The sequence below is a fragment of the Corvus cornix genome, chromosome 13, assembly GCF_000738735.6.
Source record: "Corvus cornix cornix isolate S_Up_H32 chromosome 13, ASM73873v5, whole genome shotgun sequence".
NCBI lineage: Eukaryota > Metazoa > Chordata > Aves > Passeriformes > Corvidae > Corvus > Corvus cornix.
Genome location: NC_046343.1, coordinates 3,779,971 through 3,799,494, shown reverse-complemented (window position 1 = coordinate 3,799,494; position 19,524 = coordinate 3,779,971). Strand labels below are relative to the sequence as shown.

The 19,524-nt window shown below is 46.8% G+C and overlaps 1 protein-coding gene across 3 annotated transcripts in view; it reads left to right on the top strand.

Annotated features, from left to right (window-relative positions):
• Window positions 1-80: 80 nt before the first annotated feature.
• NSD1 (nuclear receptor binding SET domain protein 1) overlaps window positions 81-19,524 on the top strand; it is a 60,062-nt gene continuing 40,618 nt past the window's right edge. The window contains exons 1-4 of one of the 3 annotated variants that reach the window (XM_039559672.1): window positions 81-159; window positions 366-1,024; window positions 15,905-16,040; window positions 18,953-19,125. In XM_039559672.1, the coding sequence (XP_039415606.1) occupies window positions 386-1,024; window positions 15,905-16,040; window positions 18,953-19,125 (948 nt within the window). In that variant the 5' untranslated portion in view covers window positions 81-159; window positions 366-385. Of the gene's footprint in view, window positions 160-365; window positions 1,025-15,904; window positions 16,041-18,952; window positions 19,126-19,524 lie in introns of those variants that run through there. The other 2 variants (XM_039559673.1, XM_039559674.1) reach the window with 2 other exon arrangements.

The following is a 19,524-nucleotide window of genomic DNA, read 5'->3' as shown; positions in this document are numbered from 1 at the left end:
ATGGCGGCGGCGGCGGCGTCGGGCGCGCGCATGCGGGGGAGGGAGGAGGAGGGAGGCGGCGGAGCGGCGGCGGCGGCGGGGCCTGGCCGGGCCGGGTCGGCGCGTCTCCCCATCCGCCCGCTCCGGGGGCAGGCGCCGAGCCGCCCGCGGCACCCGCAGGTGAGCGGTGGCCCTGCGGCAGCGCCCAGCAGGGCGAGCGACCCCGGCGCCGGCCGTGCCGAGCTGAGCCGGGGTGGCCGGGCCGCGGCCTGGGGCCTGTAGTGCGGCGGTGGCGGAGCGGGGCCGGCGGAGCCCAACGCGGCCCCCGGGTGCGGCTGCCATTTTGCGGTGCGGGCCGGGCTGACCCCATTGTGCTGTGCCCGCAGGTGGATGCCCGCCGCCCGGCATGGAGCAGGCCTGCGAAGTGAGCCGCCGCAGCTGCCTCGTCCCCTTCGGCACCTCGCTGTCGGCCACCGAGGCCAAGGGCGGCCCCTTCGGCGAGGCCCGCGGCCCCGAGCCGCCCGCCATGCAGCTGGCGGCCGCCAAGCCCGGCTATGGCCAGGACCCGTCGTCCTGCTACATCCCGCTGCGCCGGCTGCAGGACTTGGCTTCCATGATCAACGCCGAGTACCTCGGCGGTGCCGCCGACGGCGCTGAGGCCCTCCCCGACCCTGGCTCGCCGGCCCCCCGCCTGCCCGCGGCGCAGGACCCTGCGGCCGAGGTGCCCCGCGGGGCCCGGGCCTTCCCCCTGCTCCTGCGGGACGGCGGAGAGGAGGCGCCGGAGGAGGAGGAGGAGGGCGCCGAGACTCCGGAGGAGGAGGAGGAGGAGGACGACGACGACGACGACGACGACGACGACGACGACGACGACGAGGAAGAGGAGGAGGAGGACGACGACGACGACGAGGAGGTGACAGAGCCCGGCCCGCGGAGCCGCAGCCGCTCCGCACCGCAGCGGGGCCCCGACAGCCGCCTGCAGCCGGCCGAGTCCGTGCCGGACGGCGGCTCCGGGGAGAAGCCTGAGTCCTCGGCGGCCCTGCAACTCGTAAGCACCGTCGGGGCGCGGGCGGGGGGGCCGTGGCCGCTGCCATTTTGCGGTGCGGCAGGGCCGGGCCGGGCCGGCCGCGCTGCCTCCCTCGCCCCGGCACCCCGGAGGATGGGAGCCATCTTACCGAGCGAGGGGACCCTGCCGGGGCCAGCGCGGGCTGTCACCGCGCTCCCCGCGCACCTGTGTCCCGGCGCGGCCGCCCGCGCTCCCCCCGCCGCTTTTTCTCCCGTCAGGAATAAGAGGAACCATCCCTCTGCCCAGCAACTGGCTGCGGAGTTCGGTGGAGTTTTTTCCCCGTTGGAAGGGGGTTTTTTTGAGCTCAGTGCAGATGAGGAGGGCAGGAGGGAGCGTTCCCATCTCCTGCCGCTCCGGCTGAACGCTGTCAGAGGCTCTTTGTCTGGCCAGGCCTGAGGTTCCCGAGCTGTGAGACCTTGGCGGTGGCCGGGGAGAGGCCGTGTCATGGCCTGACAGACCTCACAGGCAGCAAACATTGCCTCTTATTCAGGCTGACTTTTTTTTTTTTTTTGGTAAATTTCTCTCTACACTCACGAATTCCTTTAATTATGATATAATTAGTAAGAAGCAAAACTGATGGAACTTTGGGAGTTCTGAAAGGAAATAGATGCATTTAATAATTTTTTGTTGCAATTTGCTTTTGAATCCAAGTATAAGAGATGTTTCTCAGTGTGACCTTTTATTTGCAGCCATATATGTGTATTTCCTGCAGTTTTTCGGTGTTTTTTGTGTTTTTCTTCAATATGTTTTTGCAGCCTCAAGGTTCCTTGCTGGAGGATACTCTGGGCTTTAGGTACTGATGCAGGGTTTGAAGATTAGCTCATTTGACAGGATTAATACCGAAACCATCTTCCTGTCTTTAGTTTCAGTAGAGCCACTGATGCCGGATAGATCGTGCTGGTGCGTGCAGTGCTTGGGAGGCAGGACTGTGTTCCTTTGGGAACACTCAGTGTTGCTGGTGCGTGCTCTGGGGAGGCGGGGAGCACTTGTCACAGGGTGCCCACGGAAGGGGCGATTTCAGGAAGGTGCTGACAGCAGCTTAATTTGTTTGTGGAACGGTTCACGCTTGTAGATACTCTTCAGCGTTCCTTGGGAAGAATTCCTCGGTCCTTGGTGGTGAGAGACTGCTGTGGGTCTGAGGTTCGTGCATCTCCTCAGCTTTGTTTTGCAGAGCAAAGCGGGGATCTCTCGCAGACATGTGCTCGGTGATGCGGTTGTGGGAGGGTCTCACTTTGTAAACAGAAGCTCGCAGAGGTACTTTCACAACACTTGCCTTTACAACGTGCTCTGCAGAACTGCAGCTGGTACGGTGACAAAACCGTCCTAGTGATGGAGCCTGTTATTTGAATATGCAACGAGGGTTGACTTTTCAGTAAAACTGCCTTACCTGTGTGCTGTAGTTAGCCTTGCTGGGTTGTTCTGGTGACTTGAAAGCATAGCTGCGTTCCTAAAAAAAAATGCAAATAAGAAAAGCATTTTTTAGGCAGCCTGGGGTCCTGCTTTCCCTAAGTCTTGCATTCTTTCTTCAGTAAGTAAATGTTTGTTGTCTGAGTGGTCCTTCATTTTAGTCCCACTGCCTGTGGAATGGGAAGAGACAGGGATTTTCCTCTGTGCCAAGTTACCACTGAGACAATTAAAATCTTTTGATGGTTGAACAGGACATAGTAGCTAGAAATAACCAGGTTTGCTCGTCAGGTCATATATTCATTTAGACATTTAATTCCAGTCTCATCTGTGTTTGGTAACTGGAATCAACTTTTTTTTGAGAACCTGCTAAAACTGAAAACAAAAACCCACCCCAAAAAAAGCACCACGAATCTCTGGAAGTTCCACACAGCTCTTTGTCATAGCTGGGCTACTCTTGCAGGTATCAGCTTTATGCAGCCTGTTGATGGGGCTCCTCCACCTTACAGCAAGACTGTCTCAGAGCTTTTATTTTTGAAGCTCGTGGCTCTGAGTGTGCCACTGCTGCTCAAACTTCCTGTTTTGCCAAGAGGGAAGTGTGTGTGTGTATCTCCGATGTCTGTGTGTCTGCCCCTTTTGAGATTTGAATTTTTCGATAGATGCTTGCTTTGAGAAGGCCGATTTCCGAAAAGTCAAGAGTGCTTGCGGCAGAAGGGCAGAATTTGGTTTAGTCTTAAGTGGGATGCAAAGTCCAGCATTTAAGTAATGCCTCTGGGCGGGAGGGGTGGTGGCAGGTATTGTTTTGCATGGGGATTTGTTAATAGCCCTGGCACCTGCTGCTCTCAGACATTGCCCCAAACAGGGGAGGTCGCTCAGGTACCATTCAGTTGTAAAGAGAAATGTGCATATTCTGAAGTAAAGCTATTTTAAGTGCCAACTTAATCTTCCCTTAAGGGTGTCTGAAGTTCCCGGCAGCTCCTGACAGATTTTGTTTTGTGGAGAAGGAAATGATAGCAGCAGTTCTTGGGTCTTGTTCTCCAGAAGTGGTGATACAGTGACTGCTGGCAGCTGCTGGCTTGCTGCCTTGTGCACGTGTTCGGCTGTGGCCATTTAAATTTAAATGGGTGGTTGTTCTTGAAGATCTCTGTTCTTTACCATCTTGATGTGAGTTTGTCTGTAGTGCTCTCCTGGCCTTTCCAAGTTGCAGAGGCCCTGGACAGCCTTATATTGAGTTGGAGGGAGAAGTGAGTCCAGACTCCAGTGCTGGGGAGGGTGGGTACAGCCACAGAAGGTCTGAGTGCCACAGATATCGCTTGACTTTAAATGCTGAGGAATTGGAGCAGGTGGACTTGTTTCTCACAGAGTTCTCATGTGGAAATTTTGCTCTTTTAATGTAACTTTTGATGCCTTATTACTTCACTTTGTTGGCTTGTTGGTTTTTAGTTACTATGCACAAAGTATATTTGAGTCATTTGATTTGCAGAGCTGAGCGTTCAAGGAAGCAGAGAGTTCTTGGATTCGGGTACATCTGGGCCACTCCTACTGAGTGTACATTCACAAGCTGCTTTCTCCACGGGACCCTGATGGTTTCAGACGTCAGGATGTGCAGAGACTTGCATAAGGCTCAGTGTTGCTTTTCATTATCATTTCCTTGTTGTCCATTCCTATGATGCAGGAGTGTGATGTTCGGGTAATGACAGTGAGGAAGTGAGGTACAGGGAAATCTAGAGCCAGATCTTTCATCCCTAAGAATGGCTTCTTCCAGGAGCTGGGTGTGAGGAATAAGTGGGGCATGTGTGTAAGGCTTCTGGAAGGTTGTTAGAAGTACTGAAGGCCAGCAGAGTCCTCTTGAGAATTAATCCATGATGAACTTGAGTTCTGATCTGCAGCTGTGGGAGGGTACTCTGGTTATAAAGTGTTGGTGTTGCCCATGTGAGAGTTACTCCAGTGCTTGGTTTATTAACTGATGTGTCTGGTGCCATTTCCCTCTCTGCTAAAAATAAAATGAAGGAACCAAAGCCTCGTGATCCTCACTACTCCTGTAAACATTTCTGAAAGAATCTCCTACTACAGACTGTTGATTCGAGGTGTAGCTAACTACTGATAACGTTATATCCCTGAGATACAATAGGCATGGCAGTGGTTTGTTTTAGCAGGGAGCATAAATTTCCTTGGTCAGTTGACATCTTCTTGCTGAGGAGATGAATTCTGTTTGGCCCTCAGTGATTCCTGTGGGCATCATCTCCCGCTCCCTGCACCTGCAGAGAACAGGCTCGTAGTGTGCTACTGTCCCCATGCCTCTGATCTCACACACATCCCTCTTTGCCACTAGGATTTACACTGTTTGGAAGATGGTATTATTTCACAGAAAAGAGTGTGTAGCTGGAACTTGTCTTGCTGTGCAGCCTGATGGCACCCACCAGGCCTTGTATTGAAGGGCAGTCCTGTCTCAAATAGCTCTAAACTTACCTATAGAGGACTTCAGCCATGGTGGGCATCCAGAAGAACGGGAATTTCCCCAGTGAGGACCCTCTCCTGGCCTGTGTTACTGTTTGACCATAAATTTTTGAGGTCCTCAATGGCTTAATGCTTTCACGGTGTGATGATGCTGCATCGCCTCTTGATCAGGTGGAGGTGTGAGTGGGTGGGTGTTAGGAGCTGTCACAGCAGGACCTGCTGTGTGTGAGGGTGTGAGAGCAGCTCATTCTGAGGGTTTTGGAAAGTCTGTGGGATCCAGAGCTCTCCTGCACAGCAGGTTGGATCCTGGAAGCGTTTTATCATAGCATTTGGCTGAGATTGCCCTTCCTCTCCGTGTTTCATTGTATTTGTTCTCTGATTGCTGATTAGGTGTGAAATATCTGTTTGTGTACGTTGTGTTACAGGAAATGACTTGGTTTCTCTAGAAAATACCTGGTGTGCCGTGTGAAATTTGAATGGCTGATGCCTTCACATTTCATGTTCTGAAGCCGAACGTGTCTGTAAATAGCAAAACCAGAGGTATTTTCTTGCAGATTGGACAGTTTTGCAAGTGATGTTTTACTGAATATAATGACAGAAACCTCTGTAATTTCTGCTTTCTAAATTTAACACTTACTTGTAAAACTTGAGCGAGAGAGATGTTGTTCAAGCAATGTCCTGGTTAATATACTGTTCGCAGTTGTAAGTCCGACAATAGTAGCAACAAAATTGGCTTTTACAGGTGTTTTTTTGGGCTGGATTCTGCCTTTTAGACTCTGCTGGCTCTGCTAAATGACTATATGTGCGGGTGATTTCTTTTGGAAAAGTGTGTCTCCCACAACTTGAACCTTTTTTTCCTAACAAATCTTAGGTTGTTGAGGGTACAGTGATTCAAGTTTTGCTGTTACAGCTTTTTCTCAAGCCTTGGTAAAATCAGTCATAGTGCCTCAGTTTGATGCTGTAGCAGTTACCTTTGACTTCAGAGCAGCATATTCTGCATGGTCATGGATTTGTTGATTGCCTCTCCCAGTGTAGCAGCTTCTTGTTGCACCTCATTACACCCTGTTCCCAGAAGTGGGGTTAAACTCTGTGATGTGCAACAATTATTAAGTTTGGGTTTTTTTTAGTTTCTCCATGTTAACTGAACAAACCTGTAGCTCACTGAAGAGGTGAATTCTGAATATGGTCAAGCTACTTGAGCCCCAAGAAAAAAGTAGTATTCTCTAAGATATAATTGCAATGGTATTCCTTAAAAATATATTCATAACTCAGAAATCGGTGTTACGGATGATGATCGATTTTCAGTGCAATTGCTTAGAATACACTTCTGCTTTTCTTGCCTGTGACTGACAGCTTGTATGTAGTAATTTTGATTGCTTTTCAATTATTTGCTGTGGCATTTAGAAAGGCACAGGGAATAAAAACATCTGAAGGAAGAAACTTCAGCAGGCAGGGGGTTGTCCTAGGAGTTAAAAGACTCAACAATTTAAGTGAATGCCACTTCTAATACCAAAAAACTATAACCTATGTTTTGTTCTGTCTGCACAGAGCCATCTGGTGCAGAATGGTAACACGAGGGTTTGGCATGGCTGCAGAGCTGTGGTGCCATGCTGAGGAAAACTGTGAGGTGGAAAGTTTTGGAGCCTCACTTGTTCAGTCACAGGTAGGAGCAGAGGCATTGCTTTGGCTGATCTGAGTGGATGCTCCTGACCCCAGTGCCCAGGAGAGGGGAAGATGCTGCCCTGTGTTGGAGCAGGTGCCAGCTGAAGTTCTCTGTTCTTGTTAAATTAGAAATCCGGTTCCACTGTGGCTGCTCACAGTAGCTCTGCGGCAGTGATTAAATGTGCGACAGAGATAAAGATGGCCTGGGTGTGCATCCATCTCTTTTGTGTCCAAAAGCACTGATGAAGCCAGGAGGCATTTCAGCAGTGTGTCTTGCCTCTACTGAAAGGTGGTAAAGCACTTGTTAAAATTGACATGCTGACTCTTTGTGGTTATCATTAAGATTTATCTCACACGGTTCTTTGAAAAAATGGCAAAAAGAAGTTGGGAGAAAAGTCACCTTGTGTATCACTTTTCCTCTCAAGGGCAGGCTGATCCTGGCTGGGTGCCTTCACTGCTGTCTCTAGCACAGCCTGAGCAGAAGGGTTGTGCTAAGTTGTCCCAACTCATTGCCTGGACTGGTTGTAGCCTTGGCAGTGATGGAGCTGCATGATCCACAGGTGAATGAATGGCTTTTCCAGCAGCCAGCAGCGTCCCCGGCTGCCTCTGTGGGGCTGAGGTGCTGCCAGGGCTCTGGGTGAGGAGCAAGGCTGCAGGTGGAAGGGGCACCACATGTGTGGCATCAGGGAAGGGAGTGTTTTGGGAAGTGTTTTGTTCTGGCTGAATCACAGGGCAGCACATCTCTAGTCCTGGAGGCTTCCCCAAGTATTTTCCCATCCTCCTCCTCGTGGGGTGGAGCACTGGGGTAGGAAGGGTTGGCAAGAAAAGCTTTGAGTGAGTTCTTGATAACACTCACCAGAAATTGCACTGGGGACTCCTTTTGGATTTTTAGACATTGACTTTTGCATGTGAGACACCAGAAGTGTTGTGCTGGATGGAGCAATCAAATTGTTGCCTCCAAACCAAAGGACAGGGTGCCTTTTGGTGGGGTATTCTTTAGGAAAAAGTGAAGAGTGAATTTCCTGTACAGTAGTATCTCAGCACACTGGAAACTTCCAGTTTCTTTTTCAGCCCCTGCAACGCCTGCAGCGCTGAGTGTGCAGTGAGGCTCTCGCCCTCAACCCTGCTTGAAGCTTCCATGTTCCACTTGTTTTGGAGGAGTGTGTTCATGACTTTCCCTCCCACTGTTGGTGGGAAGATAGAAACCTGCTGTTTCCTAATTCAAGAAGGGTGAGGAGCAGAGTGGTTATCACCCTTTTGATAGTTCCTCCCCTTGCCCTGATGTTACTTTGTTGTTTGGTTTTCCCAAGCACCTGTTCAGACTTCCTACTGTTCTGGCTAATGTGGTGACTGCCCGCAGATTTCTAAATAACAGCAGTAAAACAAGTCAGATTCCTCTTGACTGTAGTTGGCTGTCCTCTCACAGTAGGTTCACAATGTTTAGGAAGCTGGATTCACTGCAGAAAGGTTTGGAAGCCTCTCAGAAGCATAAGTTTGTAGTACCTGATGCCTGAAGCATGAACCTTCCTAAGGTCATGGCTTTGAGTGTGCATACCAAGAAATATATAAGCACAAGATAAAAGTATTGCCCTGCTAGTGTTCAAAATTTCTGATTTCAGTTTTAGTAGGGATTCATAAAAAGCAGTTGAAGTGGTAAGTGAAAATTAAAACTTAATTTTATATGAATAGAATAGAATTTTTGTTTCTTTTGGAAAAATGGTGCAGCTGGGTAAGGGGACTTACATCCTGAATGCCACCTCATTTTCAGGAGGTTATGGTTTTGTGTAAGAGGCATCTTTTTATTTGGACTAGCAAAGTGGCATTATCCCTTCCTCTGCTGTGGGTAAATGAAAACTTCTGCAGAAGATGAGATTTGTAAGCCCCCCCTTAAATGTTTGTTGCTTTCAAAGAATCCCACGGATTTAAAAAAACCCCAAACATCATCAACCAAACCAGAACAAGCAATAGGCCAGTTAATTTAATTTAATTCAACCCAAACTCACACTTCTTAGCTGTTGAGGTTCTAATACAGTATTCACTCTTTGCACTGTACATGTTGTTCTCTAGTTCTGCTTCATTCTGGTTACAGCTTAAGCTGTAATGAATAGAGCATACATACAAAAATTAGAATAGCCAAGTTTCATTTTGCATAGTTTGAATCTGTTTTTCATTTCATGGATTTAGAAACTTCATGTCTGAAAAATGAATGCTGTGTTTATCAGATGTCTTGCTTATGAGCAATTTGTTTGATAATACATAGAGGAGCACAAAAATAAGGCTGAAAAGGGGACAGATCTGATGACCTGGTTTCAGTTTGGGGTTTTTTTGCTTGTACTCTGACATAAGAAGATATTTGTGGGTATTTGTTCTTCGTGAGGATTTGCAAAGTTCTGGTAATGCCAGCAATTCCTCTCTCACTGAAACAATTAGTACTGATTAAAAGAGCCAGATTTAAAGAGAATGTGGTTTATCATTTAAAATGTGTGCAGATAAGCAAGTATGAGAGTCTGTCCTCTGCTTCAGGCTCCTGGCAGTGGTCTGAAAACTTCTGTGTGTTTGTGGATTTCTCTACACCGGGGTTCTGGGTGAGATCGTACCTCTTCTCTCCCACTTCCCCCTCCTGCGTCCCTCAAACCGTGCTGTCAGGTGCATTTCTGCTTGAGTTAGGATGCTGAAGTGCCAAAGCTTTCTCTTGCACTGCTCTTCCATCCAATCCATAAGGAAAACTGTCTCCATTGAGTGAAACAGGGAGGCTGTTACCCAGTTATCTTGGAGACTGAGACTTGGTGTTCTCTCGTTAGTACATTCTTGATTTAAAATCTGTATGTGGATAACTCCTGACCTTGATAGAAATGCTTCAGGGTATGGAATTACTCAAAGTAGTCCAATCTGCTCTCTTGATTTTAACCTTTCAGGGTAGTTCATATGTACATATGGACCCTGAAAAGCTTTAGTACTCTGGAAAAGGGTACTAAAAACTGGCCAAAGACAACAAATACCCACAAGCATATTGATAACAGAAGTTTGGTCTGCATCATAATCTGTGCTGTATTTTTTGCTAGTGACTATTTAATTAGTGAGTATTTAACACTTCTGGATGATAATGGTCCCGGATAAGAGGCAGTGTACTTTTTCAGACATGAATGTAGGTCAGATGCCTGTTTGCTTTTTGCTGCAGTGCTGAAGCTGAAGGAAGACTGGAGCAGTTGGGACAAAGGGCATGTCCCCAGGTCCCCAGCAGCACAGGCTGCCCATGGGCTTCCAGCAGACTTCTCCAGCTGCTCTGTTTGATTTGAAGCTTGCTATAAAGTGCCAGTCTGATTATTACTCTGGTTTCTTCTGATATGCGTGCCGTGGTTTGGGTGGGGGTTTTGTCCATATGGGCTCCAGTTGGGCTTACCCCTTTCCCTGTGCAGGGATTGATTCCTGTAAGTTTTGTCACAGTGAGTGTAGGCCTCTTTGCAGCCTCTCTGTGTAAAGGCTTAAAGTTCCTGTGCTTGGTGATGGTACTTTGTATGGAGGAAACTTTGGTGACCTCTGTTTGCTTAGCTTCAAGTATTTCTTAGCTATCAAGTAGATATAATTTAATTTTCTTTCCATTTTGGGGATTTTTTGGTTTTCTTTTGACCGATTTGGTTTTGACTTCAGAAAAGCTTCTTTAAAACATGAATCTTTGCTAATGAGAATTAATTTCTGGCTTCCATCGCAAGCAGTTACTAACTTTGCTTTGTTGTTGTTCTTAGTCTCTTCTCCTTTTTACCTTTCCATGCAGCATTCCCAAGCAAAGATTATTTCCCAATTCCTCTTTCCTTCTGTGTCTGTTCATTTCTCAGTGCACAAGTGTTGGGGCTGAGTGAAGTAATGAGCTATGGATCACTTAGACTTCTTTGCATCCTCCCTTCATTAAGAGCAGTACAGAGGTAGGAGTTGACCTTTTAACTATGTGTCAGCAGTAGTCACTGTATGGGAATTGCATCCATTGCTGCTTCATTTCTATGACCAGAGTTAAAGGATCTGGATCCCCTGGGACAGGAGCTGTATGGACAGAGGGATAATCCTGAGTGCTGAGGTTAAAACTGCTCTGCTTTGTCTTAAACTCAGCTAACTCAGTGAGGCTGTGCTGTAGCTGGAGGGAAGTTCCATCTCCTAAAGACTTTTGGGGTAGCTTTAGCAATTCCCTTCCAAGCTTGTTCTGGGAGTATTTTAATAGGGAGAACTTACCCCAGTTGCTGCCTCTCCTTTGTGAGGGCAGAGGGTGAATAATCTGTTCCACTGAAATGGCAGGAGCTGGGAGTAGCCTGTCCTAGGCACAGGGCACCTGTGACACCAGCTGTGGGGTTGGTTGTGTTAGTGGATAACTTCACTATAGAATCACAGAATGGTTTTGGTTGGAAGAGGCCTTAAAGAGAATCTAGTTCCAATGCCCTGCCATGGGCAGGGACGTGTTCTATTAGATGAGATTGGTCAGAGCTCCATCCAACCTGGCCTCGAGCACTTATAGGGATCCAGGGGCATCCACAGCATCTCTGGGCAACCTGTGCCAGTGCCTCACTACCTCACTTCCTCACATTTAATCTAAACCTACTCACAGATTATGGCCATTCCCCCTTGTCCTGTCACTCTGTGCCCTTGTAAGAAGTCCCTCTCCAGCAGACTGTTTGGCCCAGGCTATCCAGATGCCTTCAAATGTCATCTTTCCCTCAAGTTTGTTTTGGTAGGGTTGTTTTTCTGGTAAGGAGGCTGTTGATCTTCAGTCAGTTCAACCATATCTGGGGTTGGTGGCTCGTAGGAATTACATGAACTTTTTGTCATCTCGTCCTCTTAGGAAGAAAAAAAAGTTCACCGAAGTTTAAGGAATAAAAGGTAGTGGTGGGGGCAGGCTGTGGACTGATCCTCAGCAAGCTTCCAGTTCTAACTAATAAGAAGTAGGTATTGGGAACAGCTTTATCATGGGCATAGGTGGAATGCAGGGAGAAGCATTAGAGTTGCTGGCCTGGAAATGGGAAGGTTTGAAGAGAGCACTGGAAGCTTATGGGGCAGAGTTGCTTCTGCCCCTGGCAGTGATGTTTGGGCCGGCTCATGTGTGGGGTGTGACTTACCTGGCAGCTACCAGTGTGGTGAGATCTGCTCAGGAGATATCCCTAGCCCATGCTGCTGCTGCAGGGCCCTGGCCAGGTATCTGTGTACACTCAGAGGAAAAGGCTATTAGTGTCATTGTTTATACTGTATTAGTTAATTACGCTTTGGATGTGGCCGCCTCCTTTTATTTTCATCCTTGGCTTTGATTCTGTCCAGTTTGTGCCTGAAACAGTCTTGGCAGGATCTTCCTCCGTTATTTTCAGGGGATCAGTGGCTTCTTTCTTGCTTTTCTTCATCCTTGTTGCACACGGTCTCTTTTACTGCCCCAGCCTTTCTGCAGAACATGTTCTGTCCCTGGCTTCATTGAGTAGCATCGTTTATAATTAAGTCAGGAATAAACTGTAATAGGGCTTTCTTGGCCAGGTGTTTCCACGATGGCTTTCCAAAGCAGGTCCGAATTGGGAATGTGCTACAGTGACTGCAGATCAGTGCTTGATCTCTGGACAGATGTCTTTTTGGGTTTATGAAATTGAAAATTTGAAATTGCCTGTAACAGCAGCTATATCTCTGCCCCTTTGTGTGCAGTTCAGTCTTGCTGTGGCTCTGCCAAGATGGTCACATCCCTGGTCACGCTGTTGGGGCACGTGGGGTGTCTGCAGCTGTGCCTCCAGCTGCACTGGAGGGGTTGGTGCTGCTCTGATTTTTATTCAGAGATGTCCAGTGCTGCGGGAAAAGTGCACCCTGTGGCTGTCAGCATTGCCTGTGTTGGTGGGCTTCTGATTTATGCCACTTCTTCCAGCAAGATTAATGGATTGAAGAACAGCTTCCAGTGACAGAGCCAAGAGTGGTTACTGGATAAGGGCTATTTTTTCCCCTTTTTAATGATGTGGTTATTTTCAAGGGAGGAAGATTGGTGGCAGGCAGTTGAGGACTGCCAGTATGTTTACCATAATAAAAACACTTGAAAATTTAAGCTTTCTTTGCTTGATATGTTTCATTATTTGCTGTATGGTGAGAATTTCAGGAGGGTAAAGGTACCTGGCTTTCTAATAGAAAGCCTCCTCCTCAGGAAGCTGAGCCCCAATGTTTGGTATTTCACGTAGTGAATTGCAGTCTGGTGTGTTTAGTTGGTGTAGTACAAATTCAGGAGGTGACTTTGCCGGTGGTCTTTGTGTCATCCTGCTGCTGAGTCTTGGCTTGTGACCCCTTCCACAGTAATCATTTGGGGTCTTTGGTGGAGAGGGTTTGATTAAAAACATCTGCAAGATACAGTCTTGTTCTGTCCAGAAATAGCACAGAGTGGTCTGAAATGCTGCATATCACCTCAAGTTTAGGCTGTAGCTTGTCCCATCTAAACAGCAAATGAATGCCAAACATTTGATAACAGAGTAGACAGTACTGACTCCCTTGAGGAGAACATCAAACAATGCAAAACCATGACGTTCCTCATCAATGGAGAAGGGCCTGTCCCTTCCTTCATCACTAACCAAGGCTCTTACCTGGTTTAATTTCTTCAGTGTATCTCCACCAGAGTTACAACGTGGTGCTTACCCAATCTGCAGTGGCTCACAAATTTTCTTGTTATTTAAATACTTCAATGTTTCCATGCTCTGAAGGTGAACAGTGCTGTGATCAGATGTAGGGGACTACATCTGAAGTTTATTTTTTTAAAAAACTTGGTCTTTCCCTAGCTCACAGAAAAGTCACTGTTACTGCAGGGCTGAATTTTTGGCCATCAGGATATATCAGCAGTTTGATCTTGGCATAGTAAATGCTAATTTTAATAGGAGTGAAATTTGTTGTATTCTGATGTAAGAAATACATGCTTTGGGGCTATAATTTTCCTATCATGAGGCAGAGTTTAAAGGAGGAGACTTAACTGTACCTGGAAAGGACAACAGCTGCTGCTTTTGCTCCTCTGCTGTTGGTTTTTCAATGTTACACGTTTTGAAAGTCCCTAGCAGATTTTTTTTATTCTGTATAAAGAAAAAAATGTAAAGGCATCTCTGGCAGGTTGGTGGGATTTAGGGAGAGTAGAGAGGAAAATTATGCAAGACGGTGACCTGCTGCAGTGCATCCTGTTACAAGGCTCTCCCTCAGGACATGGTGCTTCCTGACCTGCCTCTGTGACCCACTGGTGGGGACTTGGTGGTGGGTGATGGTGAGTCCCAACACCTGACTGCTAATGCCGGGGAAATGAGAGAGGAAACTGGGCAGGAATCAGAATAGCTGCTGACTTCTTGGAAAGAGATTTAGGCATTGTCTGAATAGTTTCTTGAAAGCCACCTTTTCACTGGGCTGGGGTGTTGGAGGTTGACAAAGAGTTGATTTAAATGCAGACTTGCCTAAGGGCAGGGGTTGTGGGTGTCCTTCAGGTGGATCAATGTGAATGGCTCTGGCAAATCTCCAGCGAGGTTTTACTGCTCCGGCCAGTGACCCTTCTCAGGTTACAGTTGTCAGTAAGATGCACATCCATTGTATGTGTATGCACAGCATCGGAGATAATCAGCTGGGATATACATGTGCCCCTCAAAGCCCAGGCTGGAAATCTGTGTAAAAAAAATTTGAGGCCAAAGTCACATTTACAAGAACACAAGTAGAAAACAGACTAAAAAAAAAAGAGAGGGTTTGCATCTGAAAGTGCATCTGCATTTTAAAAGCAACAGCCAAGACAGCATCTCTGGTTCCTGTGCTCACAGATGCAGCTGGAGACACGGAGGCTCCGGCAAGGCAGTGGCACAGAGAGGGGCTGCAGCTCCCTGCCCGGTGCCGTTCACATTCCCTGCTCCTGAACTCCTGCTCAGCAATAAGTTACTGTGTGGCTTTTGATGAGTGGGTGAGAAGAATTTCAACAATGTAGTCTGTAACATCATTATGTGCCTTTTTTTCATGTGACAGGGTTTACTCTTTTGTGTTTTCTTTTTCTTTAACCACATGAAGAAGACCCATAAAACTCAACGAGAAACGGAATATACCTTTTATTAGAGAGGTCTGTTGTGTTTTAGTTGCTGGGATGTTGAACTGGGTATGGCAAGAGACGTGCCTCGAGCAGGGTGGTTAGCAGGATGGAGAAGTGAAGCAGAAAGGTGTGTTTGTGCTGTAACAGCTTTAATGAAGAGCATATTGCTTGTGCTTATTGGCAAGAAAAATACCTAGAGTGCTGCTTGGAGCTCTTAGAATGCTGAACCCACCTGGGACATGTTGGTGGGTGCTGCTAAACAGGCAGGATACCACACAACTGGGTACAGGGACTCTTGCATCCTGTGAAAACCTATTGTACCTCATCTTGGCTCAATTAATGACAACACCAAAGCTGGATCCTCTCCTTGCAGAGGTCCTGCTGGTAGAGCACATCCAGCCAGAGAGGCTGCGTGCTTCGCAAACAACCCAGGACCTGCTCTCAGCTCTTGAGCAGTGACACAGAAATGTGTCAAATTAAACAGCCTTAGGGTTTGTGTATTGAAAGATTTTGGTGTTCTTATGGCTGCTGCACAGCCCTGGGAGGCTGAGGGGATTTGGGTGGCTGTGTCTGCAGAGTTGATACTTGTGAGCGGGTTTTGGAGACAGGCAAGGTCAGTGTGTCCGTCTGTGTCCTAGAGGGGGTGATGCTGTTATGCTCCCTTTCTGCTCCGTAGTTTTGGGACAAAGCAACACCAGTTCTGCTGATACAAGCTAAGCATCAGTATATATAAGATTTTTTTGTGATTGTACCTGTCTTTGGTTTCAATTATTTTCTGGTGAAGCTTTTTCTTGAGCACATCTGGGAAGCAGGGAAGTTACTAACTTGTAGATACCAACTTTTTTTTTTTTCCCAATTGATAAACACTTAATTTGCTGTTCTTATCACGTTTCAGCCAGGAAAATTTCACTGTCTCTTGCTACTACTTTTTCTGTATGTTGCAACCTTTGAAATGAACAAACTGGTGTCTGTAAAATAATGGGATCTGGTAATGACTCCAAATACTTACCTGTTCAAATGTGTGAAGTTTGAGTGCAGTCATTTACCAGAGGTCATGTTCCTTACTAAAGAAATGACAAAAACCTTCTCAAATCCTCTTACTGTTTTGTTATTTCAGAAGAATGGGAGAACCATTGTGTTCTTTGAAGGTGTAGGAGCCACTAAGTAAAACCAGGACTTGCATTTTAATGTAAATGTCTCTGCTGTCCCATGTAATCTGCGCACCGCAAGGGGGGGAGGCAAATCTCTTCAAAAGCATCTGGAGCTTTAGTGATTTCTTGTATTCTGGTTTTTCCCCAAAGATCCGAGCCAAGAAGAAACCTACTCCAGTGAAGTATGAAGTTGGGGATCTTGTTTGGGCCAAGTTCAACAGACGCCCATGGTGGCCATGCACAGTTTGTCATGACCCAGTGCTGGACTGTCACTCAAAAATGAAAGGTACTGTATCTACTCAGACCACAAAGTGGAGGTGTTGTGTATGGTAGGATGCTGCAGTTTTAAATTAATTTTAAAAGCATTTTTGGCCCTTGAAAGGTGTGAAGAAACACTCTGCTGTGGAAAACAAGACCTGGATCCATAAAGTAGAGCTAAATGAAGGAGGTGGTGGAGGAAGAGGGGGCTGGGGGTGGTGAATTGGCAGAGAAAGCCGTTGGACACTTAGGCTTTTCTTCCCAGAGTGTTGGAAGGACGAGTAGCTGGGCTAAGCTCAGGGCAGTGCAGAAGAAAGAGCAACCTCTTAAAAATGTGATGCAGAGAAAAAGGAGATGGGTCAGAGAGGTGCAACTAGGTGAGGAAGCAGAGCTGGGAAGATTGGGGTGTGTGAGGACACAGAGTTGTTCTTGGAGAATGGGAGGCAGGAGAGGCTGAGAAGTGGAGTGTGGGGTAGTGCACACTAGTGTGTAGCTGCTAAATGCTTGAAGGTGTGATGGGAGCGTGTACATGGAAGTGAAATTTTTGGGTCTTGTTTGGCAAGAAAAATCTAGAGATGGAGCCACATATGTGAATATTTAGAGTGTAGTGTGAGCAAGCTGAGTGTGAGGAGGAGAGATGGGCAAATATGACAGAGCTGTGTGTGCTTGACCACAGGAGAGAGCCAGGAAGGGGGAAAGAGTCTGAAAAAATCAAGACAGAAGTAGGTGAGTGATGCAGAGAACAGAAGGGAAGTGATGAGTTGTTTGCTTTTAGGATCATACCAGATGCCAGGGGGAGACTGCCACAAACAGAAAGGCTTATTTGTTCCTGGTTTCCCCTTCTGATTCTTTTTTTTTTTCTGTGAGCAAGTGGAAACCTCTTGAACTGGTGTCCTCTGCCACTGACAGCTCTAGACTGGTGAGATTGCCACTCACTACTTTATTTCTCTCCAGGTCTTGTGGCCCTTGCCAGCCTAAGCACAACAAGTGCTGGGCACAAGTGGAGTTCTTTTTGAGTGGCCATCAGCTCAGAGACACTGCTGTTTATCTAGAGACATGAAGTAGCTTTTCATACATGGTGCTCACATCATCCCCAAGCCTGGTTGCTGAAGTCTTCTTTCTTCACCTCCCCCTTCATCCTTTGGGAGGCATTTATCCTGATTCTAGAGAATACTGAATGTGCTGTTTTAAATAGTCTCTTTCCAGCTCTCAAATTCCTGTTGGAGATGTTTCCAGAAGATATGCTGACATATATTCTCCCCCCACATGCCTCCTCATGAGGTTTTGGGCAGGATTTAATGTATATAGCTGTCCAGTATTCCCCTCTCAGCCTGTGCATGAGGATTTCTAAAAAAGGAATTCTGCAGGGAGGAAACGTTCGTTTAGCAAAGTCCAGGAAGGCCTGATCTCCAGCCACATGAAGGACTCTCCCATCATTGTTTTATCTGTGTTCAAACCAGTGGAGCTCAGGGGAAAACTGTATTTTCCAGTTGTGGCTGTATGTAATCTGCTTGTCTCCCCTTCCCCATACCAAGGTGGCAAAGCAGGTGGATCTGAACTCTGGCACTTTTGGGCAGGAAGAGCTGCTGGGCTCTGTGTGGATGGTAGGAAGCACAGTCCTCCTGCCTTGGCTGTCCTGTTGCCAAGGGAACAAGCCCTTCAAAACAAGGCAGGTCGCTTCAGCCTCACTTGTGCTGAAACCTCTTCTCTTGGATTTGAGGAATGGTGTTTAGTTTAAGGCAGTTTACCTTTTCTCAGCAAGCTCTTGACTTGGAAGATTTTTGGAGCTGGAAGGTGTAAACTCAGTAGGTTGAGTCCCAGAACTGTGAATGGGGTGGAAGAAGCCTGTCATCTTTGCACTTGGTTTGATGTTCTTCTGGTTGTTGCTTGTCATTGTCTTGGTGGTCTTAGTTAGAATCTCAGTTTCAGCATCACTTAAGGCCAGGCTGCCACACAGTGCTGGCACCCTGGAAGAGGCAGCACAAACCAAATGGGCTGGAAATACATCTGCCTGTTCAGAGAAGGTGTTTCCAGGAGAAGGTTAATACATTGCAGCAAACTGCAGGGAGAAGTTTATATCCCTTGTTTTCAAGTCTTTTTTTGCTCTGTTCTAATGCTTGTGACCTGTCCTTTTTCACCAGCACACCTAGTACTGATTCAGTTCTTATTTGTACCATGTGTTCAACATTCTTGCACAGAAAGTACCTTTAAAGAATCTTTGAATGTGCCTTTATGATTGAGTTTCTTCTCTTTCTCTGTTCCTCCATGCCTGAAGTATGGAGAGACTCATTGCAACTAATGTTGTGTCATGTTGCACCTAATCTTTTCACTGTGTGTGCATGTGTTTGCTTAAATGCTGCTGATAATGTTTTGTGTCCTAAAGAAGGCTTTGTTTGGTATTAAAACATTGAACAAGATGGGATATATTGTGATGGGGGAGGCTCAACCTGTGTGAGTAAATCCTATCCAGAAGGATGTCAGTTCCGGGTGTTGCCAGCACCGGTGTGTTTTCCCAACAGTCAAGTGCTCTGCACTGTTTAATCATTAATCAGGGAGTAGCAGAAAATAAATGTTCTGCCTGGTATGTTGTGTCTCTCAAGGAAAAAAATATTTAGATATTTTTGCCTTTTTTTTTTTTGCAAACAGTCTTTGCTGTAGGGAGATGACCAATCATAGGCTTGTTAATCAATTGTTTGTAAGAAAAAAAGCCCAAACAACTTAAAAATAGAGAGTAGCAATGTAGAATATAGACAGCAGCAATCAAAGGGGTCTCCCTTAGTTCTGAGTAGAAATCCCCAGAACTGGCATTTATGTGGGAACATTGTGAAGCAAAATGTAGTTGAAAATTACCTGTCAAATTGTTACTGCTTTCTGTGTCTCTATTTGTGTCTTTATTCTGTTACATACAAGGGGTTAATTCTGTTAAATTTCTCAAAATAGTTTCCAATCGGAGACCATACCGAGAGTACTATGTGGATGCCTTAGGAGAACCTTCAGAGAAGACCTGGGTTGCTGGGAAAGCTATTGTCCTCTTTGAAGGGAGACATCAGTTTGAAGAGCTGCCTGTTCTCCGGAAAAGAGGAAAGCAAAAGGAAAAAGGCTACAAGCATAAGGTGAAAGATCTGTTTTCTGTAATATGTTTTTATTTCTTTGAATCTGCACAGTACAAAATATTCCTTTATGCCTGGAATTGTACTTTGACAACTTCTGTGAGACTGACTGCAGCAAGGCGGCCAGGGAAGGGATTCTTTGCATCCTTCAGCAGCGTAGTTTATAAACTGCCAGGAGTTTCCAGGCTCTCTTCTGTGCTGGGGTGTGGCCTGCTGCTTCTATTGCCCTGGACAGCTCTGGGAGGCAGAGGAATCGGGGCTCTGTTGGTGTGGGATCTGTTCAGCGGCAGAGCCCTCTCCTGATGTGGATTGCAGCACTGCTAAAAAGCTTCTACGCTCTCTGGCAGCCTCCTTTGGCTGATCTGAATCAGAGGTGGAGTTGCACGCTTCACTAGATCACTG